Source organism: Pleurodeles waltl, chromosome 3_1 (genome assembly GCF_031143425.1).
Source record: "Pleurodeles waltl isolate 20211129_DDA chromosome 3_1, aPleWal1.hap1.20221129, whole genome shotgun sequence".
Taxonomy (NCBI): Eukaryota; Metazoa; Chordata; class Amphibia; order Caudata; family Salamandridae; genus Pleurodeles; species Pleurodeles waltl.
The window spans coordinates 1,639,960,566-1,639,987,161 of NC_090440.1; the positions used below are offsets into that span (position 1 = coordinate 1,639,960,566).

Here is a 26,596-nt window from a genome sequence, read left to right on the forward strand (position 1 = left end):
TGTAGGGAGTATCAGGATCCTGATAGCTGCGGTTCTAAAGTGTAGGTTCATGACCCAGTGCCTTGTTTGGTTATATTGCTTCCTATCTGTTTCAGCAAGACGGAAGGCATGCTTACAGTCCATAAGGCACCTTATCTGGTTGTTGTTGAACATATCCCTCATATTCAAACAGCCCCCCTTTTGCCAGTTTGGGAGATAAGTTTGGGTTGATAAAAATGGGGTTGTTGGGACCCAAAGTTGTGGTAAGGCCATGTCTAAGCACCACTTTGTCCTAAATCAATAATGAGTTTTGGTGATTTCTGAAATGTAGAGTGATTTCAGTCTTTCTTTTTTGGACAACCAGGTAATGTCTTGTAAGGAGTGGCACGCCACTGCCATGTCCATAAATATATGGCGTTTCTATGTTTCTCAAGCCAGCCAATCCACCTGTATGCGTAGATGTTTCATGATGTAGTATTGTATGATATTTGGACAGGCCAAACCTCCTTTATTTAATGGTGCCACCAATCACTTTTTGCTTACACGTGCTTGCTCACTTCCCTGTATAAATTTGATCAATTGTTTTTGTAACCTATGTAGATTTTTAATTAGGATCTGAGTTGGCATATCTTGAAAGATGTATGGTAACTGCGGGAGTATATTAATTTGTATTACATTAATATGACAGAGCCATGAAATGTAGTGCCCCTCCCATGTATGAAGGTCTGTTAAACTCTCTGTTTCAAGGTGGGACCAATTAGCTTTTGACCAGGTCTCCACTGGATTGGTCATGTGGCTGGATACGTTCACCCAAATCCCTGGGCACAAGGCTTTCAACTGTAACGCTCTGCTGAAAGGGAGATATTTAATCTTTCAATTTGTGTTTATTTTAAAGCCAGAGGCATTTTAAAAGTCTGCCCACAGGACATGATTTAACTTTTGCATAACAGGTCTCAGGCTCTGTTATAGCGTAAAGCACATCATCTACAAAGACACTGGCTCTATTGAGAGAACAAAAAGAAGAGGCAACAATAGGCAGCTCTGCTTCGTTCCTCTCTGTAGCTGAAATGTATCTTATCCAGTCCCACTTACCTTAATTCTAGCTTTGTGATGCGTATGGTTTGCCAGCATCCATTTTTTCAGCACTATACCCAGTTTGATTCTGTCTAGTACTTCGTTAAGAAAGTCCCAGCTCACCATGTTAAACACCTTTGCCACCTCTAGCAATGCCAGTAGAGCTGGAATCCTTCTTCTCCTACACTTTTCCGCTATGTGGACCTCTTTATTAACATTGTCTGCCGCCTGTCTTTCTCTGCCCAGGCCTACCTGGTCCAGTTCAACCAGAGCAGGAGAACTTACTGATAAAATTTTATTGAAAATCTTAATGTCTGTATTGAGGAGAACTGTGTCTTTCACAATCGTCTGGTGGTGTGTTTGGTTTGAGAAGCACTATCACCTAAAGAGGTTCATAACCCCTATAAAGGCCATTGTCTATTCGTCTAGACCTTTTCTTTGATAGGCTACATAGGCTTAATGTCTTGGAGAGTTTTCGGTGGCCTTTGGGCTGATCCAGTTCTGTTTGCTACTCAAGGGCATAGTTGGCAGCTTAACTATAGCTAGAAAGGTCTGGATGTTCCTTAATTGTTCATTTCAGGAAGAATAGAGGGATCAGCAGAATTCCAAGAAGTTTCATCTTGCCCTCATCACCAGCTATTTCTTTCACATCTACGTTTCTCAGAACTGTGATTCGTTCTTTTATTTATTGGGCACTGAGTTTGCCTGCCAAAATTATGTCTGCTTTTTTTTTACCTTTGGTAAAGAATAATTGTTTTACTCTTAGTAGGGCTTTCCCTGCTGCACTGGTCTGAAGGATCCCCAGTTTGCCCTGAAGCCTTGCGATTTCTCTCTACCGGTTTCTATTTGGAGTGAGCTTATATACTTTCTCTGCTGTTTCTAACTCTTTCAAGAGTTTAATTTCCATTAGCTGATCATCTCTACGATGTCATACTAACGTTGCAATGGCTTTCTCCTTGAATGTCACCTTCAAGTCATCCCAATTATTATTCAAGGGTGTATCTTTTGGGTCTTTAAAATAGTAATTTATACTCTGGGAGAGTATAAATATTTATCCACAACTGGATCCTTGCTTGCTTACAGGAATCACCTGCCAGTGTAATTGAAACTTGACCGTGATCAGAGATCATGCATCCAGACATTGCCTCCTCCATCATGTCCCCAGAATCTTCTTGGATACAAACATGTCTCTTCTTGAGTGTGACTTGTGGACGTGTGAGAAAAAGGAATAATCCTGCTCCTGTAGGTGAAAATATCTCCATGTGTCCTCCGGAGCAATGGATCTTGGCAACTTGTCTATATCTGAGTCTGTGTTACACATCAGCTAGATTATACCTTTTGATCTGAAGTGTTCCTGGTGTTTATTAGTGGCATAGATGTTATAAGCATGTCTGCTGTGTTTTGTATTTTGGCCTGAATTTTAAAGTAATGACCCCCTGGGTCCCAAACTAAACCGTCTTTATGGAAAGATTCTTCCTGACTAGCATTCCAACTCTCTCCATTTTTGTTTTCCCCAAAGCCCACATCTGCATTTCATAGCACTTGTGTTTCATTCTAAAGTGGTCTTTCACAATAAATGAGATTCCCAAAGGAATATTATGTCAGCCTCTTATTTTCTAAGGTATCTCCAGACGAGGTATCTCTTCCTGGGGGAATTAAGACCTCGCACTTTTAATGTTATTAGCTTCAATGTATTGCAGTGTGAACATAAAAGTGAGTGGTTCCCGGGGGGCGTGGCCTGGGACCAATGGAGCTGCACTCGTAGTGCGGCGCTCTCGGACCACAATCCAGGCCCGAAGCTTAAATCCTGCCATAATAACGACCGGAGGTCTTAAAAATTGAAGAGAAGTGATCGAAGAATATACAGCTCGAGTAGAGACCGCGGCGACCCACTTTGGGGCAGAATCTACCCGGAAAACTCCCCCCGACAACTTCGCGGCTGCCGCGACCCAAAATGGCGGCCGCGACAGAGCAGTGAACCCGCTGCAACCGCGGCCCTCGGCTGAGAGGATACGAAGGTCCCGTGGAGGTGAGGACCCCCACACCATCCATTGAAGGGCGCAAGGGGCTCAGACACCTTCGTCACCAACGGCGAGAGCAACAGTACGAAGCGGAACATCAGCGAATGCGGCGTAGTGCGGCGCCCTCGGACCACAATCCAAACCCGAAGCTTAAATCCTGCCATAACAACGACCGGAGGTCTTAAAAATTTAAGAGAAGCGATCGGAGAATATACAGCACGAGTAGGGACCGCGGCGTCCCACCTTGGGGCAGAATCTACCCGGAAAACTCCCCCCGACAACTTCGCGGCTGCCGCGACCCAAAATGGTGGCCGCGACAGAGCAGTGAACCCGCTGCAACCGCGGCCCTCGGCTGAGAGGATACGAAGGTCCCGTGGAAGTGAGGACCCCCACACCATCCATTGAAGGGCGCAAGGGGCTCAGACACCTTCGCCACCAACGGCGAGAGCAACAGTACGAAACGGAACATCAGCGAAGGCGGCGTAGTGAGGCGCCCTCGAGCCACAATCCAGGCCCAAAGCTTAAATCCTGCCATAATAACGACCGTAGGTCTTAAAAATTGAAGAGAAGCGATCGGAGAATATACAGCACGAGTAGGAACCGCTGTGTCCCACCTTGGGGCAGAGTTTACCCGGAAAGCGCTCTGACAACGTCGCGGCTGCCGTGACACAAAATGGCGGCCAAGACAGTGCAGTGAACCCGGTGTAACCGCGGCCCTCGGCTGAGAGGATACGAAGGCCCCGTGGAGGTGAGGCCCTCCACACTATCTATTGAGGGGCGCAAGGGGCTCAAACACCTTCACCACTAACGGCGGGAGCAACAATACGAAGCGGAACATCAGCGAATTAGGAGGGAGTGGAGAGGAGCAGATAAGGAGCAGAGTCCTGGGAACTTCGAATGAGAGAGAGATGGCTCTGGTGAGTAGGAATACCAACTGCCGAAAGGCCAGGGAAAACGAAGAGGCCACCTCCTGAGACAGGAACTAATACTGGCACAGTGAGAGGAATCGGAGACCACGATCTCGCGCTGGAAAGGGAGCTCGAGAACACCGGCACAGAACTTCCCCCTGTTATCAGAACAGTATGCAATGCCGACGACCAACGGGGGCATAATTATGAGAGAACTCCCCCATGGTCAAACAGCTCAAAACGGTGAACTTCTAATAGCACTCGTCACGTGAGAGCACCGGGACTGAGACAGGCGACATACGGGCTGGACGATGCTGACGAACGATACCACCTTCCACTAATACGAACGGCCTTCGCCAACCTGAGACCTATTACAATGGTAAAACCCAAAAAGCACAACAAATCACCAGCGGGGGACTCCTCTCTCACTGAGATTCCACCGCCAACACCCGCCAGAGAATCGCAAGCGGGGCACGAACAGCAAGAAACTACTCTGGACACTGTGCTGCTGGCCATTAAAGATTCCCGAGAAGCGCTTGAGCGTAAAATCGATAACCTCACCGCAGACCTTTCCCTTTTACGAGACGACCACCGTAAATTAAAGGAAACAGTGGGTTTGCACGAGACTACGCTGACAGGGGGTATTAGCGTCACACAAAGACTCATCCTCAGAAACTAAAAACCTAACTACCCGGCTGAAAACATTGAAGGCAAGGGCGGAAGATGCCGAAAACCGAGCCCGACGGAACAACATTAGACTGGTGGGGGTTCCGGAGGGGGCGGAGACCACCGCAGCTAATACAGAAATATTCCTGGAACAGTGGCTTAGAGACACGATAGCATCACATGGCTTTTCACCATTTTTTGCGGTGGAACGAGCTCACAGGGTCCCTGGCGGACCACCTCCACCGGGAGTCAGGCCACGGCCAATAATCGCTAGATTACTCCACCACAAAGATAGAGACTACGTACTGTCATAATCCCGCCAGCAAGGAGAGATTCAATTGGATGGCCAAAAGGTCATGATATTCCCAGACTTTACGAGAGAAACACAGGCACAAAGGGCATCCTACATCGCAGTAAAACGTACCATGCGTGAGCATGGTATAAAATATGCCATGCTCTTTCCGGCAAAACTCAGAGTGGAACACGATAATAGGACAAATTTTTTTCTCGCGCCTCAACTGGCGATGGAATGGCTCGAATCGCTGAACATCCACTGCAGAGCAACCCGCGACCGAACATTTCGAAACCCTGGGAAGAAACGTAGTAGATCCCAGAAGAAGACTACAGAAGCGGCCCCATTGAAACGTCAGTCACAACAGGAGATGCGTGATGCGGTGGAAACAGCAGCACCGTTAAGCGGGGGAGACTTCCTCACACGCCGGACCCAGGAAGCTGCATCAGACGTTGATTCAAACTGCGAACACTCCTCAATATCCTCCCAGGACACTCTCATCGGCTTGCCTTTGATCACCCCAAGAACGGCGGACGAGATTATTTGACCTTGTTGAAAGAACAAGTTGGCAAGTGAGCTGACGATTGTGGGGAAACCTCACTCTGTTTAGGGACATTGCTGGGTCCCAACCGTGAATATAGAGCGATAGGAACCTGGATGTCATTTCTTAACCGGCACATTACACATGTTCGGGCCTGGGGAAGGGTCCGGGGCGCTGCCTCTTGGTCTCTGGCACGCCTCCTTCCAATAGGTTGATAATTAAGATTACAATAGTTGTAATGGTTTGGACGAGGAGAGTTGTAGGTACCGGTCCTGGGGAGAGGGAGTTACAAAGGGGGTTTGATCTTAGTTGTGTTGTTTTCAGGGTTTATCAGGCACATCTATCTCGCAGCCCAAACGGTTCACACCTTAGATTACGAAACTCAATAGGTTTGTCCAGTGGTAGTAATGGATACCACCACCCTCGGTATAATCAGTAGGCCGCCTCTACCTCCCTCCTTAAATTATGACCACAGAATACAAGATAATCACATGGAATGTCAGGGGCCTAAATAACATGTCCAAGAGGTACAAGGTACACAGTTTTCTTAAACGAAGGGGAGTGCACATAGCTATCTTACAAGAAACTCACTTGTTGGAACAGGAAATCAAGGCCTTGAAAAAGCGCTGGAGGGGACAAATATTCGCCACTACCCACTCAGCGTTTGCGAGGGGAGTGTTGATAGGGATCAGACCAGGCGTCCCATTACAGGTTCTCCATACCTTGATCGACACTGAGGGGAGATACGTAGTGATTTCTGGTAGATTGGACGGGAGAGAGGTAACTCTTGCGGGACTATACGCCCCAAATCACGAACAGGGAAGATTCCTAGACAGACTGTCACTGGTCATGAGCACACTTCTCACGAGCACTACTTTAATAGGAGGAGACTTTAATTGTGTAATGGATACCGCAATGGATAGATCGCACCCACCATTGTCACAATCCGTAACCCATAAAACAGCACTGCACTTCCAGCAGTGGCAAAAACACTGGCAACTAACGGATTGCTGGCGCAAACTTAATCCCCCCAATAGAGAATACTCTTTCTATTCAGCAGTTCACAACCTGCATGTATGACTGGACACCTTTTTGGCGTCTCCAGAGGTGCAATCTGTGGTGGTGAAGGCCGAGTATCTTGGCCGCACCAATTCAGATCATAACCCCTTATTGATTTCTTTGGCCTGGTGCGGCGAGAGACCTTTGATTCCCACTTGGCGTCTGAGAGCAAAGTCACTTGAAGACAAGGCTTTTAGAGCTCAACTGAGCACGCAGATCACGGAATTCTTTGAGAACAATGCTGGAACTGCTTCGTCCAGACCTGTCGAATGGGAATCCTTTAAAACAGTGATCAGGGGATATTGTATTAGCACAACTGTGGGAGTACAGAAGGTGTTAGAGATAGAACTAGGCGATCTCGAGAACTCCCTTAGGGACCTAGAACGTAAGCACCCAACACAACCTGACCTTTCAACACAACTAGAAGAGACAAGGGCTAGAATAACAGAAACTAACACTAGATTGTCTCGTTTCGATTACAAGCAATTCTTGCAGAAGCAACATACAGAGGGCGACAGAGCAGGGGCCCTACTGGCCTGGTTGGCCAAACCACCCCAACATCAAACTATAGTGGTGGAGTTAGAGACCACCCCGGATATTAAAGTATATGGATAGAAGGAGATTAATGCCACCTTTCTTAAATATTACTCAGAGCTATATGCCCCTCCCACCGAAGTACTCAGCAACGCTCAATTACAAGATCTGGGGAGCCTCAACCTCCCGGCACTGAGAGGGGAAGATAGAATAGCCCTGGCGACTCCCATATCGCTTACAGAAATAAAGACTGCAATCCAGAGTATGGCAAGGGGCAAGGTACCAGGAGCAGATGGTCTCTCCTTGGAGTTCTACCTTACATATCAGGATTCATTAACCTCACAGCTCAGCATATTATATGCAGAGGCTTGCCTCCTTCCACTACAGAAGCCATAATGATTCCCCTTCTGAAACCCACCAAATCCCCCACAGAAGTTCGATCATACCGCCCACTATCAATGTTGAACTTAGATTATAAAATACTAAGCAGGGTGCTAGCTAACAGACTTTTACCATACATGTCCTCATTGATCCACCAGGACCAATCGGGATTCATCCCACAGCGAAGCACTGCCCAAAATATCCGTCGATTGATTTCACTCCTTCATGCCCTGCCCTCTGATGCAACTAGAGCAGTAATCATCTCGATAGATGTCGAGAAGGCTTTTGATAGCCTACGATGGGACTACCTAGAACGAGTGATGCTGCAACTAGGACTAGGGGAAGGGTTTGTCAAATGGACGAGGCTTCTCTACACAAACCCCACAGCGAGAGTATGCACTGGCCGTACAATATCCCCTTCCTTTGCCATAGGTAGGGGCACAAGACAGGGCTGCCCGCTATCACCTTTGCTTTTTGCGTTGGCAGTTGAGCCTCTCGCCCAATCAGCTAGGTCCCAGAGGTTCTACGAAGGTATTACAATCAATGCCTGGACACATCATGTTACTCTTTCTCCGGAACGCAGAGACCGATCTACCAGGAGCAATGACAATGTTAGACAACTTTGGGGCTGCATCTGGGCTCCAGATAAACTGGGGGAAGTCGTCCATTTTTCCAGTTACTAGGGGTATCGAAGAACCAATGGACAATCGGGGTCTCCCGTGGTCCCCATCCACATTCAAATACTTAGGGGTTAATATCTATCACTCCGCTGAGGATCTACTAGAAGGGAACATACAGAGCACGATTAGGAGTATCAAAAACAGCATGGTATTCTGGCAGACACTTCCACTAGCGGTCACTGGGAGAGTTGCACTGATTAAGATGATAGTATTACCTAGAGTGTTCTATTACTTCGCAACCATCCCACTCATTATACCGAGGGTGGTATTTAAAACAATTTTGTCCTTGATTACAGGATTTATATGGGGAACCAACAGACAAAGGATAGCATTGCGCACCCTCCAGAGAACAACAGCAGAGGATGGTTTGGCCGTTCCTGACTTTGAATTATACTATTGGGCGAGCCAACTCCAATGGCTAGCGCGATTCATTAGAGCACCCCCAGTGGGGGAAGCACTGAGAGACCCTCTTCACTGCTCCCGAGATAGAATTCTGAGCATTCTACTAAACCCCAAGAAACAGAATAAACCGCTTCCGATAGAATGGGAGGCATCGCGTCACTGCTGGGAACAATACCTAAAACGAACACACACCAGAACACCGTACTCACCAGAGGCCCCCCTGATCTGTATGGGAGCCGTCGCAGGAAATCACGTGATAAGGGGTATCACCCAACTCATGGCACTTCAGATTGACACCATAGGGGCTCTATAGAATAATGGGAAACTGTGCTCCTATGCGGAACTGCAGGAAAGGTTCCAGCTACCACCAGGGCTGTTCCTAACCTTTAACGCAATTGCCAGAACTCTTCGTAGACAATGGGGCACAGGACTAGAAGAACCCCCCAGACATACTACCTGTGACCAAATATGCACTATAGGAGACCAAGAGAGGTTGATATCAAAGATATATACATCTTTACTAACCAGCATATGTCTTCCCTTAAATAAACTTAGGACCAAATGGCAGGGGGAACTAGAGGTTACAATAGATGATGCACAGTGGACAAGAATAACCTCACACATATATACAGTTTTCAGAAATGCCAGGTTTAAATTAATAAACATATATGTCTTTCACAGGGCTTACCTAACCCCCTATATGATATCAAAGATTTATGGTGCAGAAAATGCCAGCTGCCCTCGATGTGCAGAACTAACAGCAGAGTTGTTTCACATGCTCTGGAGTTGCCCACTAATCGGGGAATACTGGACGGGGATAATTGAGGCACTCTCCACTTGCACGGGCAGAACATTACCCCGATCAGCCATGGTGGCGGTTTTGGGAGATTTCCCTCGCCCTAGCTAGCATAAAATTACAAACCGATTCATAGACCTGGCCCTGATACTAGCAAGGAGAGAAATAACCTCACCGACGAACTCCTGGCCTCCAAACGCGCCTGCAGGAAACTGGAAAAGAAATGGCTCCAAGAACGCACACCAGACAATCACGCTGTTCTCAAAGATGCAACCCGCCGACACCACCACCTCATCAGGACCACCAAGAGGTCCTCCTTCAAAGACCGCCTAGACAACAACGCACATGACAGCAAAGAGCTTTTCCGCATTGTGAAGGAACTATCCACCCCCAGCACCAACGTCAACGACATCCCGCCATCTCAGGAACTTTGCGACTCCCTCGCCGCCTTTTTCCACAGCAAGATTGCCGACATCCACAGCAGCTTCAACACCCCTACCTCACCCACCTCCGTCACCACCTCGTACCCTAGCATCACCAACCCCATCACCGCCTGGTCCAACATCGACGATGACGCAACACGCAAAACCATGAACTCCATCCACTCCGGATCACCGACTGACCCCTGCCCCCACCACATCTTCAACAAAGCCGACTCTATCATCGCGCCCCAACTCTGCAAGATCATCAACGCCTCCTTCGAAACAGGCACCTTCCCAGAAAGCTGGAAACACGCAGACATCAACGCCCTTCTCAAGAAACCAAAAGCCGACCCCAAGGACCTCAAGAATTTCCGCCCCATCTCCCTCCTCCCCTACCCAGCTAAAGTCGCAGAAAAGATCGTCAACCTTCAGCTGACACGCCACATCGAAGACAACAACGTCCTCGACTCCGCACAAACCGGATTTAGACGCAACCACAGCACCGAGACCGCCCTCATCGCCGCAACAGATGACATCAGACGCCAACTCGACCGCGGCAAGACCTCCGCCCTCATTCTCCTAGACCTCTCCGCGGCCTTCGACACAGTCTGCCACCACACCCTACTGTCACGCCTCCAAGAAGCCGGAATCCAGGAAAAAGCCCTAGCCACGACCTCATCCTTCCTCTCCGGCAGAACACAGACCGTACGCCTCCCACCCTTCCGATCAGAAGGCAACAACATCATCTGCGGCGTCCCCCAGGGCTCCTCCCTGAGCCCTACGCTGTTCAACATTTACATGGCCCCTATCGCACAAGTGGCCCGCCGTTTCGACCTCAACATCATCACCTACGCCGACGACACCTAGCTCATCCTCTCCCTCACCAACGACCCTGCCACCGCCAAAGCCAACGTCCACGAGGGAATGAAAGCAGTCGCCGACTGGATGAGAAATAGCCGCCTGAAGCTCAACACCGACAAGACAGAAATCCTCATCCTCTGGACATCCCCCTCCGCCTGGAACGACTCGTGGTGGCCCACCACCCTCGGAACTTCCCCGACGCCCACCGACCACGCCCGCAACTTGGGATTCATCCTCGACTCTGCACTCTCCATGAACAGACAAGTCAGCGCCGTCACCTCCTCCTGCTACAACACCCTCCGCACCCTCCGCAGGATCTACAAGTGGATCCCGACCGACACCAGGAAGACAGTGACCACGCCCTCGTCAGCAGCAGACTGGACTACGGCAACACACTCTATGCAGGAATCCCAGCGAAACACCTACAGCGACTCCAACGCATCCAAAACGCCTCAGCCCGACTCATCACCAACGCACCCCACCACAGCCACATCACCCCTCACCTCAAAGGACTCCACTGGCTCCCCGTCAACAAAAGGGTCACCTTCAAGCTCCTCACCCACGCACACAAAGCACTCCACAACGCCGGCCCCTCCTACCTCAACGACAGACTCAACTTCTACACCCCGACCCGCCATCTACGATCCGCGAGCCTCACCCTCGCCACCGTCCCCCGCATCCAACGAGCCTCCTCCGGCGGCAGATCCTTCACCTACCTCGCCGCCAAGACCTGGAACACGCTCCCTACCTACCTCCGACAGACTCAAGACCTACTCGCCTTCAGAAGACTCCTCAAGACCTGGCTCTTCGAGCAGTAGCAGTACCCTACCCCCCCTCCCAGCGCCTTGGAACCCTAACGGGTAAGTAGCGCGCTCTATACATTTCTGTGATTGATTGATTGACACTGGAAATACCCGAAGGGCCCACAGATAAATCGTTGGAGAAATGCATTAATTAAGTGGGCGGAAATTGAAGGGACAGTACTACTAAGGGAAACACTCAGGGGCCTAGGAACTAGAGACAATGCTCAGCATTGGAACACAATACTGGACAATTTTAGAACACCCGACACTTCTAACTCTGATGTAGAGGCAAATTTATCAGAACCAGATCATGTATAGCTGACTAAGATATTCCTGTTGAAGATTGTACAAGAGACCAAATAAGTAATTCATTTGTGAACTGAACAAACACCTTTATATAATTGATGGAAAGTGCAAAAGGGAAGAGGGAAGGGGAGGGTGGGTCACAAAAAGATGGGAAGTTATTTTGTTCTGTATGAGTTTTCATGCAATCATAAAAGCAATAAAAGAGATCTTAAAAAAATAAATAAAGTGATTAATTCCCCCCTTTCAACTAAAGTTACTGTGATATGACACAAGTCACATGAGATGATAAAAGCTCCTAAGTGAACATATAACCCAAACTCACAGCCTTCCAAACAACAAGAACAGTACAGTTCAAACTTCTCATGTGAAAGGACCACCAATTTAATTCCCTGAAACATCAGTGAAAAACCAGTGATGGATCGTATGAGATATCCCTAAGAGCCTACTAGGTGTTAAGTTGAATGTCAGAGGACCTCCCCATCGCCCCTACTTTCCCCTTCCACATCTGATCTATTGTGTATGTTCATTCTTCCAAGCAACGCATCAGCCTTTACTTCTAAGTTGTTATCCAACAGTAGCCTGCAGACCTACCTAATAGTTTGTCTGTCTCCACATTCCTTCTCCCGCCACAAATGGAATGTATCCCTCCACAGTCTACGGGGTGCCTGATTACCCCGGCCACCCCTATACTGTGGCGGATAGATTTTACTCCTGAATAATGGAGATGTCAGCATCTTGATGCCTGTGTTTTTTTTGCGTGGTGTGTGGTCCCTCCCCCTGGCAACCTTTGTCTCTTAAGTTTTGATGTTCTCCTTACTTTTCAATGAAAAGCCTAGATTGTACTCATCCTTCTTGCTTCTGACCTTATCATTTTGTTAGAGCCCTTCCAGGTAAATTGCGGTGTTCTGGGAAGATCCAGCTGTATCCTATTTGATGTTTATACAGCTCAGTCTTGATCTCCTCCTTACTTCTTTGCAGTCTAGTCGCCGTAAGGTCCTGATACAAAGCAACCTCTCCATCACCATAGACCAGCTTGGACATTTTGAGTACTGGTGCAGATATTCTCTCCTTCAGCCAGTATTTGTATAGCTTGACCACTATGTCTTTGGGGCTGTGTTTAACATTAGATTATCTATTACCAATCTAGTGTGCCCGTTCTGTTCCGATTTAGTAATTGTCACTTTGCTTGAAGTTATGGTAAAACATACCTGCTACAGTGGCTGCAGTATTGTCTCCTTTGGCCGCTCCTTAAGAATTCTTACACAAATATCCATACAGAACCTCTTTTCTAAGTCCTCACAATTTACTAATAATCACTAAGTCTGTGTCTCCATATGGCATATGGTCATGGTGAGCACCTGCCCAGAGTCCACTGCATTTTGGATATAGGATTCAGCCTGATCCATTTGTTGTCCCATAGTTTTTTAGCTCCGGTATGATTTCTACCTCATTTCTGAGTTCAGTTTTGACTGGAATTCTTGAGAGGTTTTCTGTATATCCTTTCTCATACGCCTCTCCCCCCCCCAAAGAAATCCTTCAAATTCTCTTTTGTCAGTGGAGTCGTTGTGGGTACCATGTTGTCCTGGTTTGTGGATTCCTGGCTGTCTCTAGTTGAGGATTTTGAAAGAAATCTGTGATTGGAGTGACTCGTGTCTATGTGAACATGGCATGGGCATAGATGTTTAGTTCTCGTTGTAGGGGCTGCTTTGGGTAGTGAACAGCCAGTGCCTGCTCAATGTATTCAATGCGTTTTTAGGTAACAGTACTGATATTTCACATGCCCCCATACACCAAATGGCTTTCCGTATATGCTGCTGTTAGGCGTTATACCACCCTGTTTTGTTTCTGTCAGCCGATGGCAGTGGGGATGTACATGTCCCACAGGTGTCTTTGTTGCAGCTTCATATGATTCTGTTAAGCTTCCCTGTGAATTAACGTGGGGCGGTCTGAAAGTTTTTGCATGTATATTGCCATGCGTATGTCACAGTCTTTACTGGGCAGTTAACTTCAAAGGGCTCTCTAGGTTTCTCTCTACCATCACTGCTTAGTATTGAAGCATCTACAGTCGTTCCTGTGCCCTTTTCTGTTGTGGTGCCATTTTTCTTCATCGTCCATGTGGCGACTCCCATGTCTGGCCTGAGCCCCTCATAGGATGTTAAACCTGCCTCCAACTTCACCAGCTTCTTTTCTAGTGGGAACGCGCCCTCTGTTCCTCTGCACCATGGCCTTATTGGTGACCCCGTGGCAGGGCCTCACCACACAGTGCAGCGTAGGGCTCACACAATGACTTTGCAGTACCCTGCCGTTCTCATTCCACAACGGGACGCCACACCATCTCTGTATCTATTACTTCCCACACCTTTGGGAGACTTTGGGAGACTAATTCTGTGGGAGCAGATCCCATTCTGACATCCAGGGCCTCCCACTAGAACTGGGGGAATGGAGTAGCTCCGGGATCATTCTATACGACCGCCATCTTACCTGGAAGTCAGGTTTCCCTTTTTTTTATGTTCTGTCTGAAGACATGAGGCCAAGTGCATGAACATGCACACACATAGACGCATTATCGTATTTTTTTTTGTAAAGAAAATAAGCTAGAACCTGACTATAGGAATAAGTTAACCAAGAAGGCTATCAGAAAAATGTAACCAGAGAAACATAACCAGTCTTTTTCAACACTTGTGATAAAGTCCATACTTAATTGTAAGTGTATTTATATAGTGGTCACTAGCCATGGCAAGGCATTGATGTGCTTTTCTGTGTGTTGCGTGCTTCTTCATAATCCAAAGGATTAGTGGTGGATTTGAATAGGGAAATATACATTGTTAATTTGAGAGCCTGACATGTGAGTCTGTTAGTTTGATTGAATAGGATAAATTAGGGGTAGAGGAGAAAATAGACTAGACAGTGTTATTTGTGAGTTCATATTAGTTAGATGAGGTTTGGTTTGAGTCAAAGGATGGATAGAGAAGGGAAGAGTCTTGAAAGGGTTATTAAGATCATTGTAGTAAAATGAGGTTTAGGGTGAGTCAAGGAGGGATGGATCAGGGAAGATCTAGGAAGGGTTATACAGGAGATCATAGTGAGGTTTGGGGTAGGTCAAGGAGGGATAGAGGAGGGAAGAGTCAAGAAGGGATCTTAGGGAGATCATATTAAAAGAATGAGGTTTGGGATGAGTCAGAGAGCGGAGGTAGAGGATATATTGAGAGAGGTATAGGATAAAACTTATGACCTGAGTTGGAGTTTGGCAGACAAGTTACTCCGTCACAAACGTGATGACTATCCCGTCCGCCGTATTACAATTCCTATAGGACATAATGGGATCATAATACTGCGGACGGCATATCCATGATGTTTGTGATGCAGTAACTCCATCTGCCAAACTCTAAACCATAGAGTAGTGCATTGGAGGGAGTTGAACTTTTTTGTATACAATAGGAGTGAAGTAATAAGTATATAGTACATAACTACATAGAAAGGGTATACATTTATGAGGAAAATAATAAAAGGATATTAAATTGTATTGTATAAAGTTCCATGTGTTCAAATATAGATAGATAGTTAGACATTCGACTTTCAGGTGTTACTGTACCTGAAAACTAATTTGTTTGTGTATTTTTATATATATTTCTGTTTAATATATTTATTTTATTTTTATCTTTTCCTCAGTATTTCAATAGTGAAGCACTTATAGGTGCTATTGTTATGATCATATTTACATATTGTGATAGATAAATAAAATAAACAGAGACCCATAAACATCTAATCAAATCACTTATATGTCAGCTATGCAGTGACCTATACACATGTTAAGCATAAAATAATGTATACAAATGTGTGTGTGTGTATATATATATATACATATATATAAAACATAAGTAATATATACATTTGTTAAACAGACCTAAAGAATATCTGTATTAGTAATATATATATATTTGTACAAAGAGTTGCACATAACTAAATATATGCCTATTATGAAATTACACATATTTACATGTATAGGCAAATGCTGTATATTTGTGCTTGAGTGTGGGGATCACGTAGGAAAGAGTCAACTCTTGAGTAGCCTTCTGAAGATAAGATAGTTATCTGTGGCTCTTATGTTTGGGGGTAATGAATTCCATAGTTTAGCTGCATGAACAGAGAAAGATGTGTCACCCTTTGTTTTTTCCTTGTATGTTGGGGTTTTGAGTAGAGGTGCCAATCTTTGGCCAGAGGTTCCTTTGTTGTGTGTTTTGTGATTTTATTCCTGATGCAATGTGGTCCTGTTCCATGTATTGCTTTGTGGGTGATACAAAGCAGCGTGAGGGTGGATTGTCTGGCAACTGGTAACCAATGTAGGGCTCTCAAGGCAGGGGTGATGTGGAAATGTGGCTTTACATGTAGGAGTAGTCTGCAGCAGAGAGTTCTGAATTTGTTGTAGTTTTTCCATAGTTGATAAAGGTGATCCGTGGCAGAGGCCATTGGTGCAATCAAGTTTAGACAGTACAAGAAAGATGGCAGCTTGGACATTGGGTGGAAATCATAGGTGGGGAAAGATGCGTCACAAAGTTTTCATAGTAATGAAGCTTTGATCATTGCCAGTAATGACTTCATATAGATGTTGAAAAGTGAGATAATAGAGCTTTCAGGGACCACTGCTTTTCTGAAGTACAGTTAGGATGAGATAGGGCGAGTGTGGATGAAATTTGTTGTGTTTTGAAGGTAGGATGTGATCCAGTCGAGAGCAGTCCCATTAACAGTATCTCAGTTCTGTTTTCACCAACCAGCCTGCCACACATGCGCTACAGAACTCCATATCCTGTGCCTCCCATTAAAGGCCATTCTCCACTTCATTTACTTATAATTACCAAGTACAGTGGTTTTCAGCAGATATGGGATTTAGTAAAGTGGCAGTATGTCACATTTTAGTACTAAATTGTCTATTCCAACAGAGTTTTAAAATAGCATGACAGAGTTGCTCAGCAATATCTGTTGTATACTTTGGCATAAAGCCATATGGCTGGGTGCTCTCCACAGTTCAGTTTTCGTTCATTCTTTTATGGTTATTCACTTACACTCTTGAGTTCAATCTGCAAACTTCAGTCTCTTGCTCTGTCACAGTTCTCCAGCCACATGCTTACCTGCAAGCTCTTGTTGCACACTGGAATGGTGCTGAATGGATGAGTGCATCAACCCTACTCAGGCAATGGCTCTTGAGCTGTCAGGGCTGTAGCTGTCTCCTCACTTGGAACTTGATTTGAAGATCCTAGCGCCATGGATTTTTGCAGTTGTGGTTTTTCTTGGCCAGCTGCAGATGGGATTGTGATATGGCAGGTGCAGCCTCTGGACTGATCTTGATTTTGTGGAGGTCTTCAGCAGTTGTGGCCAGTGGACCGGTCAAGGCACCCACCTCAGCATAAACAGACGAGCCAAAGTCAGTTGCAACAGCACAGCAGACTGCTGATCACACACACTGACTGTTGTTTGCAGAGGTTTTGGTGCAGTTCATTAGTACCATTCAGGAACACTGTAGAACCGCTTCCACAAATGGGGCTCTCCTATTTTTCACACTTACAGTGGGCTTCTCTCTGGCTATTTCCCACACCAGGAATACTGTGGACTTCTCTTCTCAGACAGTCTCTCCTCTGTAAGCACTTTTGTTCCATCTTTCAGCAGGGAGGAAGGTTTCTAGGCTCGCAGCAGACCCTTAGCTCTTCCGGCAGAAAGTAAGACTTCAGGGGATGTACCCTTACCTCTGGGAAACAGACTGTCATGCAGATACGAGTCCAGGTCAAACAGAAGTACTTTGAGTACTTCTTTCCTTGGTCATAAAGGAAGTCGAACAAAGTGGGGTGGTTTGCACATTTTCTAGAATGTGGACTCACAGCTTAAGGTGTGAGAACTAGTTGGTGTTTGTTCTCTTTCAAATGTTATTTTCTTGAAGCTCCTCTGAGATAGCCTTAAAGGCGTTGGCTCTCACAACAGAAAGCAGTGAGGCTGGCTTCAAGCAGGAGTTTACAAAACAACAGCGCACTGAAGGGCACATTCTCTACAGGTTGCTGTTATCAGCTTTCCTGAGTCAGTAATCAAGGGCAGACAAAAGAGGACAGTCCCTGCATAGAACTGCCCTTACTTTGAACAACAGAAACTGCATGCACTACCAAATGGCAGTTCTTCTGGAGGAACTAATCATCGGACCTTTGCTAAAAATTTCCTCATTTAATTTCCAAGGGGAGCCCTATCTCCATCCTCCTTCACTTTAGTGTTTCTATCTTCCAGCCGTAGCGATGCTGTACTGCACTGGATGCTGGCAACCAACCCAAGCAATGTCAATCAGGTACAAATCAATAAGGACAGTCATTAAGGAGCAACACACTGGTAGGGAGTACAATGTAGCTTTAATTAGATCTTAGCATAAATACATATAGTAGCAATGATGGTTAGAAATGAGCTTATACATTAGTAGAATGGTTACTGTGGCACAAAGGTGATTTTATTAATTAGACTAGTACAGGGGAATCTAGCCTTTCACTCCGGGTGCTAAATCCAATGACAAAATAGTCACAGAATGATATACAGGTGTACAGCGCACTATTAGCACAACAGTAGTGAAACACACACTTGCAATGCAGTTAATCAAAGATGCATTAATGATACTTTAGTAAATCAAGATAGAGCAATAGAATCAGGCCCCTAATATGACTCTTAGACTCTAATAGTTAAACAGCAGACAGTTGCATGTACACAAAAAATATATGCGTTTGTGTGTGGGGGCGGGGGGCGCTTGCGCAATGATGGATGAATAGCAGCAGAAAAGTTGTGTATCTATTTATAGCGCAGTGCTGGCACTATGATAGCATAGGAAAGAAACATTCTTGAATCATCATTCACAATTCAGTAAATCAAAAGGACAGTAATAATTCTATAAATCGAGATAGAGCATGAGCATCTGGCCCCTCTCCACTGTAACTTAACTTAACACTAGGAATTCCGCTCCTACCACTTTTCTCTCCCTCCCTAGGAAATGGTATGACAGGAGCGCTGCAGTAGGCAATGGCAGCTCTGTACAACTCAGTCTGTGAGTTTCACCGAAGCATTGGAACCCCTCCTGTTTAAATGCAAAACGTTGGCTTCCATAACATTCTCTTCTCTTCTCTCAGGTTCTTGCGTTATCAGTGTTTACGACCTGCACTTGCTGGGATCCATCAGTCATCCTCTCAGGGCCTTCAAACTTCTCCCAAGCCCTTTCAGAGTCAGTACACCATCAGCGATATGGCTCCCACGATTCACTGGGCTGCCTGGTAACAGTAAACAGAGAATAGCTGCGTCTATGGAACGTCAAAAACAAATTTCACTAGCTCAGTGTGGTACACATGTTTTCTGCATGCATTTTTACTCATCAACAGTGCCTAAGCTAGTTAACTCTTTAACATCACAATGTCTTCCACAAACGTTTTCCTATATACCTTACAAATGTAGTCAGTGAAAACTATATCCACCCTCCCATCTTTTTACCATCCTAATCCACTGGCCATTCAAAGTGGATTTCATTGGTCCTAGTTCACAGACTCTTACCACACACTGCTACCTTACATATGCTACATGGTCCCTCCAATACTCGCCTTTGACATGCACCTGGAATGTCTGCACAAGGTTCTGGGGGTCACCTAACAGCAGATCTCTATGTGAAAGAGGTCAGTAGATTGCCCTGGAAGTGACACAAGAAAAGTTCTGGTCATACTAATGATTCACAGAAATCTTGGTATGCTTTCACCACAACTCTAGGTGGTTCACTCCGGGCAAGCACCCAAGTCCTTTGACTGCCATGAGGAATGCTTTGTGAGCTCCTCCAGTTCACAGAACAGGTTCCTGAACCTAGTATTTCCAAGGCATGCTTAGGCCTTTGCACTTTTGGTGTGATACTAGGGCCAAATGAAAAGTCAGGATGCCAGTTTCACAAGCAGTAGGGCACGTAGGGGTAACCACCTATTCACCATACAGGGGCCAAGCCTGCCCCCACACCCACCTTTCAGGTCTCTCCTCTGCTTCTCTACCATTGTATTTCAATATAATATGGTATAATAAGGCATATCTCAGGGAGAGGGGTATTCAGATATTTCCATTTATGTAGGGTGTATGTGACATTTGTAAATGGATTTTTCTATGGCCAGATACCAACACGTATCCATAATTGGGGTCCACCCCATTTACTAGCAATGTCCATAGGGTTCAGACCCAGCGAGCTGAGCTTTATTTTTGGATTGATAATTTCTCTCTTTATTCCCAAACACCATTTGAGGAATCAAAGTAACATCATATCTGTAATAATAATATAGCCTTAGAACCCGCCGTAGCGGGCTCTACCGGCTATTAAAGGCCCGCTCCCCGCGTTAAATGCCCGAGCCGAAGGCGAGGGCATTTAACAAGGGAGAGGGACTTTAATAGCCGGTAGAGCCCGCTACGGCGGGTTCTAAGGCTATTAGAACATTCTGCCACACAGGGCAGAATGTTCTATTAAAAAAAAAAAAAAATTCACGGAGCCCGAGGGGATTTAAATCCCCTCGGGCTCCGTGAGGCTTTGTTCACAGCTGTTGCTGTGAACAAAGCGAACATTGGAATGTTGGCGCTGCGGGCTTTTACCGGCCTGTAAAAGCCCGCAGCAGTCCATTGTCTTCAATGGACATGCCAACATTCCAATGTTCTAATATGTAATAATTTTCCATTCACTTTGCACCCCCAGATTTAGTCCTGTATCATGTGATTAGAAGTACATTCATTCGTATTGCAGCACACAATGTTACGGCTACCAACCATCTCCTTTGTGAATAGTTTTGATTTATGTTGATACAGTGGAGAGTGTCTGAAATTAGATTAAATGGCCACTTCCCTTGGGTGGGAGATTGCATCAGCCCAGTTCTTGTCAGCAATTGGCCCCAGGTTTGCAGCCCATTGTGCAATGGCCACAGCAAGGTGGGTGGCATATTGTAAAGTGTAGCAGTGTAACTGTTGTAAACTGTCCCTTGTTGTCTACTAGCTCAGTACCCTAGTTTTAATCTGATTATGATCCTGTATGTTGTTCAAGTCTAATACCCAGTTGTGATTAGCACAGTAACTTGCAGATATTGGAATTGTTGCCTCTGCATTAGACCAAATTCCATTTGCATTTGGGTAAATGATTTCAGTTTGTTGTTCTCCAACATATCCTTTAATTTGTTAAGATACAGAGCCAAAGCTCTGTGGCCCATGGGCCATTGCTATACCAGAAACAGGATAGACTTGGTCTAATTGATACCTAAGCTAGAGTGGAATATGAATTTGCAAATATGCTGTCTTCAGTGCTGTCAAACCCTGAAACCCACAGAGAAATGGGCCCTCCAGATCCAGAAGGTCAGGGAACCGTGGGCCAACTCGAATAAGATAGTGGAAATGAGAGGCCTCGCCTCATGTCTCTGTCCATGGAGAATTCTCGTGACAAGATGCCACTCAGCCTGAGAGCCACAGTGAGCTCCCTATTTAGGAGGGTGATTTGCAAGACATATGCTGGACCCAAGCCGTATTTCCTTTTCTTCAGCTGCACAAGGGTCTTGTTCCACCTTGAGCCCACACAGGTATGTTTTTTCCATATATCAATTTAAAACACACTAAATATCACACACAAGGAAAACAACAATCCACAGATATGCCAAATGCCATGGACCCATCTCTGTAATATATCCCATTCAGTTACCCAGTCAACTGTAAAGGTCAGTGAAACTTTGCCTGTTCATGAAATAACTTGCAGAGTAATCCTTCCTCTTTCTCTTCCTCATCATGTCTTTTTATTTTGAAAATATCACTATCTATTATCCTATCCTTTAAACATGGTTTAATCTTGACCTTCTAGCACTTACTCCTATCTTTGTTACTATCAGTTCATCATGTAGGCATAAATGCTTACCCAGTGTCAGACCAGTAGTATTCTCAAAATTAAGAAATATATTCACCTTCAATGTCTTATTGAAAGGCACCACTAGACCAAAATAAAATTGTTGAAAAGTATGATCCAGAAACTTGGCATTTTACAGCATTTGCAGAACATCTGATTCAAAGAATCCTCACAAAATGTATAAAGTTAACAAGTAGCAGTATTTAGGGATGCCAGGTGGCACATCCTCACTGGTATCCAATATATTTGAATCAGAATCCTCCACTTTGAATGGCTGGTTTAAAGCTCCATCTTACTCCTTCAGCAACTGCCACTGACCCAAGGCTATTTTAGTTTTTTAAGTTCATTCCCCAGTTCAAAACACTAAACTTAATGCAGATTCTCAATATGCCTGCAGTTGCAAAGTCAATTTCTTGAAAGCTGTTGTGGATAAAAACTTATGGTGCACTCATTTATATTAGTCAAGCCATTCTTCAAAAACATATATATAAAATCATAAGAACTATGGTTGTAAATAATAGTTTAACTATTCATACCACCCCCACCCAGCCTTGTCCAAGGTATACTTAAGTCTCAAAGTGCTATGCACCTACACTTATCTTATAGTTCTGATTCCTCCTCTGCACTGTCAAAACAACTTGCAGTTGTCAGTCGTAATAACTGGTTTACTTGATGAAACTACACCAGTGTTTAAAGAAGAATATTCCCCACAGTAAGAGGTGACTTTGCTATCTCAGTGATCTGCTGCATGGGCAAAAAAGAATCCAAAGAAATACTTGAGCAATTCTTCGTAATTTGACACCATTCTGGAATATCATTGATATGATCTCTCAACCATGTATATGAATGCCTAAGTGTAAATTCACTGTACAAGCTCCCAAATGACGTCAAACCAAACCCACCTTGCTGCACCCCTAACGTAAGTATCTTCCATGCTACTCTCTTCGTTACTTTTAAATATTCTTCAACTCTCTTTATACTTTTCTTGAGGTGAGACTGCATCAGAGGAAGCAAAAGAAACTTCAACATATAAAAAAAAATCTTAAATGACATGTATCCCATGTGGACAAATTGTCTCCCCTCAACATCTGCAGTCATCACATACCTCTTCCATTAGCCAGGTTTACAGATCTCAGCTATCTAACATCACCAACAGTTTGGATTTCTAGATCCTTAAGACATTTATCTGCCTATTGCATACAGCAAGCATCTTGGTACTTTATGAGTTTGGGATTTGAGATACATATTTGATTTCACATATGTTCCAGCGTACTCAATAAGTAGCTAATGAATCTCTTAATAGAGCACCACAAATATCAGCAGAACTAATCAAAAGGCATGGAAGACCCTGCAAAAGGTGAATTCCCTCCAGTGTTTCACATTTAATACTCAAAATAATCTTAATCAGATATATACCCGATTCACATATGGTTCCTTTGCTTAATCAAATTGTAAAGTTGACAACCCTCCTTGTACCTTGATGCAGAGCTTATCTGTCAGGGATGATCCCATTGGTCATCACTTTGCTTTGCAGCACAGCCTGCAAAACTCATATTCAGAAGTCCAAATAACTCCAGTTCACCTGGTCAAGAGCCTTCTGTGCATCAGTCAAGAAAGCATGAAGGATAGCATTACTATTCCTATAGATGCTTTTTAGAACAATTAATGCCTTAATATTACTGTTATTGCAATAAATCGTTCATGTGACATGAGTCAAAAATGCAAAATGTAAGCAGTCCTACAGTCATTAGCAACATTCAGCAATTAAACTGGTTCATTATTCTCTGTCCGATTTTGGTAAAATTATAAACTCATCTTGTGTCATAATTGTTTCTTACACTGTAAGCTGTCTGTGTTGACTCAGCCAGTACAGGCTTGCAGGAAAGAATTGAAAAAAATGTTTCAACATTGGCATTGCTGTTACTTGTCTATGCTATTGGCTTCTGGCGTTGTATTTAATGCAATTTAATTGAAAAAAAACGACACTGTATTCACTACATCAACCAGCACTCAGTAAACAACATTCTACTTCTCACCCTAACAGGCCAACACCGTCAGCGTATCATGCTTTATCATTTTTTACACATTCGTCAGCGATGAAGTCTGTGATTAAAGAGGCTCATCTTTACTACTTTCTAATCCTGTAGTGAAAACAACGTGTGCACCTACACTTAGTTAAAAAAATGAAATGTACTCGTGTCAGGGTTGGTGGAGCCCAATAATTTTGAAAAAGGGTGCTGTAATATATTTTTTAACATTGCCCGTAAGCCGCACAGCCACTTGCTGCTATGTAGAAAATGTTCCAGTTGAAAGTTTGGTGCTTTTGTTTTTGAGATGCTAGAAAATAATTCACAGCAGCACATATTACTTCTACCCTAGAGAATAAGTGAGAGAGAAACGAAACGAACTCTGAAAAACCAGGTGACTTACATTAGGTTAAAGCAAGAGTATACTTTCTTTGTTTGTTCAGCCGTGTTTATATTCTAAAAACACTCTGAAAGTATTTATGTGATAGCCATGCAGCAACTGCTGAGCCACCGCAGTGGCCCTCTGTTGGTCAACAACCATGAAACTAACATTCTCGAATCTAAAACTCTTTCAAGGAGCTTTTTTGCTGCCTCATGACCTACAACCCTACAGTAAAAGCCCTGTGAGTTTGATGTTAGAAGCAGAGTTTAAGTAAGAAAGCACATTGACTGCAAGCTATTACTTTCCTCATGGCAGTGTGTTGTGGAAAGTCCATGGAATGCCAAGTGTGCAGAGGAGGACTAGCACACTTGCTAGTACTAGCAGTAAGATAATTCTGTTTAGTTGCCTGAACTGAGTCCTGGTTGCATCTGTTCACAAGTTTTTTTCTACTCAGTTGATCCGCAAGTGGCTATTGATTACCTTTTCTGAGAGTTTTCTTGTGAATGGTTAGTATTAGGTAGACGCTGTAAAGAGCTTCGCAGACGTTCTCCTAATGCTGGCATTAGAATAGGCCTCTTTAAGAAAGAAGTTACATGTTCATCCAAGAAGCATTTGTCAGGACTGGCAGACTGATTAACAGTTCTAGTGCTTTTCCTGCCCTTTGGGCACGTTTTATTGGAAAGGGTTGCTATTTTAATGTACAACTCTTCTCTCAAATAATGACTGCTACATGTATTTATGAATGCGACCTATGTAGTGTGACCCTAGAGTCAAAGCAAAGTGGTGGGGTTACTGGGGAAGAGGGTTACAGTACAAGGTAAGACCCAGAACATAGGGCTACGGAGAAGAGGGAGGATATCAGTAGGAGGAGGACGGGAGAGAGAGACTCAGTAATGATAGTTGAAATAGGGGAATAGGTGAAGGGGCAGTTATAAGGCTGATGAGAGGTGAGGGGTGGGTTCCTTTCAGGGGCAGTTTGGTTTATGGTCAAGTTCAGTCCAATACTACATAATAAAAACATTGTGTTTGATAAATGGAATAGACCTACCAATGCCCAGAGAGCTTATTGTCGGCACTATTGAGTGATTGATTCATTGGACGGTAGGCCAAAATGTGTCACATTGGTTAATGAGGGGAAGAAAAAAAAACAGCATTCCTTCATTACGAGAGCTTTACAATTGATGGCTAGAACATTGCTATCTGAAGCTTACAATTCATGGATGATATTTTATCACGCTACCATCTCCCAGTCTTTTTTATGTGCCAGTGGGACCGTCAGTGCTTAATTTGAGCTGGTGGTTGCCGGTGGGGCTCATTGGCACTCATTTTTGAGGACTTGCCTTTATTTTTCCTCAGCAGACATTGATTGAGAGCAAAACAGGGCAGACAAAGTCAGGAGAAAGAAGAATGAAAAGAAAATTGTAAACCCTGCACAGAGAAAGAAAGCAGGAACTTGTATGAGTGAGATACACGGGGAGGGGGTGTCTGGCCATGGATTAAGGGGTTATGATGTGGATTCAAGACCTCGCAGCCCTGATATTAGGCATGCCTACATTTTATAGTGCTGGCTGCAAAATTTTGAGCAGAGCTTTGGGCACCACCACTTATTCCTTCACAAACTTAACAACCGGGAACCAGTGCCTCATTGGCTGCAGGTGTTCGGAAGCAGCGAGACCAGTGAGATGTGACTGGTTATTGGCAGCATTTTCACCTTGGCTTGATTTACTCTTTCCTGGCTGAGAATCAATGAACGTAGGATTCCTACAATGTTTTAACTGTCTTTCCACAGGAAAAAACATAATGAATGATTATACTGTAGGTTGTTTGACAAAAGAGGGCTTCAATGAGGAAATGGATGTAAAAATTATTGTACATAAATTATAGGCCAGTGTGATAACAGGTTTGTATTGTAACTTGATTCTGCTTTCTAATTTTAGACTTACAGCCATGAAGTTTACTTCGACAGAGACACAGTGATACACATAGAACAGAAGCCCAATAGAATCTTCTGCTGCTACGTTTATAAAATGGTCTGCAATCCGGTGGACGACAGCCCCCTGGAAGGAGTATAATTGCAACGTTGCCAGTTTTCTTGTGTTTTTAGTCAAACTCATTTTTATACTGTGCATAGTTTTATAAATACACATGCCATATGTCTAAAGCTACTGTGTTGCATGCATTCCTTGTAAAGATGGAGTTTGTTTATTTTTTATGTGACTGTCAAGAATTGTCTTAATGTTGTGAAACATAAAAGTCAATTCTCAACGTATTTTTGTATTGGAGTTTTATGTGTGGGGATCGTCTCTGAGAAGGAACTGCTTTATAGGTTCCCGTGTTAGTGGTAGAAGAGACTAGGAGAAGAAACATTTCACTTTTGCATAAAGTCTGACTGTGGCAAGGCGAAGAGCACTGAATTTCTCTGCATAGAAATGAAATGTTGTAGCAGATGAGCTATCGGGATCTCTCTTCATTGTCCGTCTTTCTTAAATACCACAGGAATAATCCTTTGTGCCTTTCCAAGCCCTTTTTAGGTCTCGCTATACTTTTAAGTA

General features: G+C 44.6%; 1 protein-coding gene across 4 annotated transcripts in view; it reads left to right on the top strand.

Annotated features, from left to right (window-relative positions):
• Positions 1-26,313, top strand: part of DCAF17 (DDB1 and CUL4 associated factor 17) — a 444,850-nt gene extending 418,537 nt beyond the window's left edge. For all 4 annotated transcript variants that reach the window (XM_069225322.1, XM_069225323.1, XM_069225325.1 and 1 more), the window contains one exon: positions 25,982-26,313. In XM_069225322.1, the coding sequence (XP_069081423.1) occupies positions 25,982-26,116 (135 nt within the window). In that variant the 3' untranslated portion in view covers positions 26,117-26,313. The remainder of the gene's footprint in view (positions 1-25,981) is intronic.
• Positions 26,314-26,596: the final 283 nt, after the last annotated feature.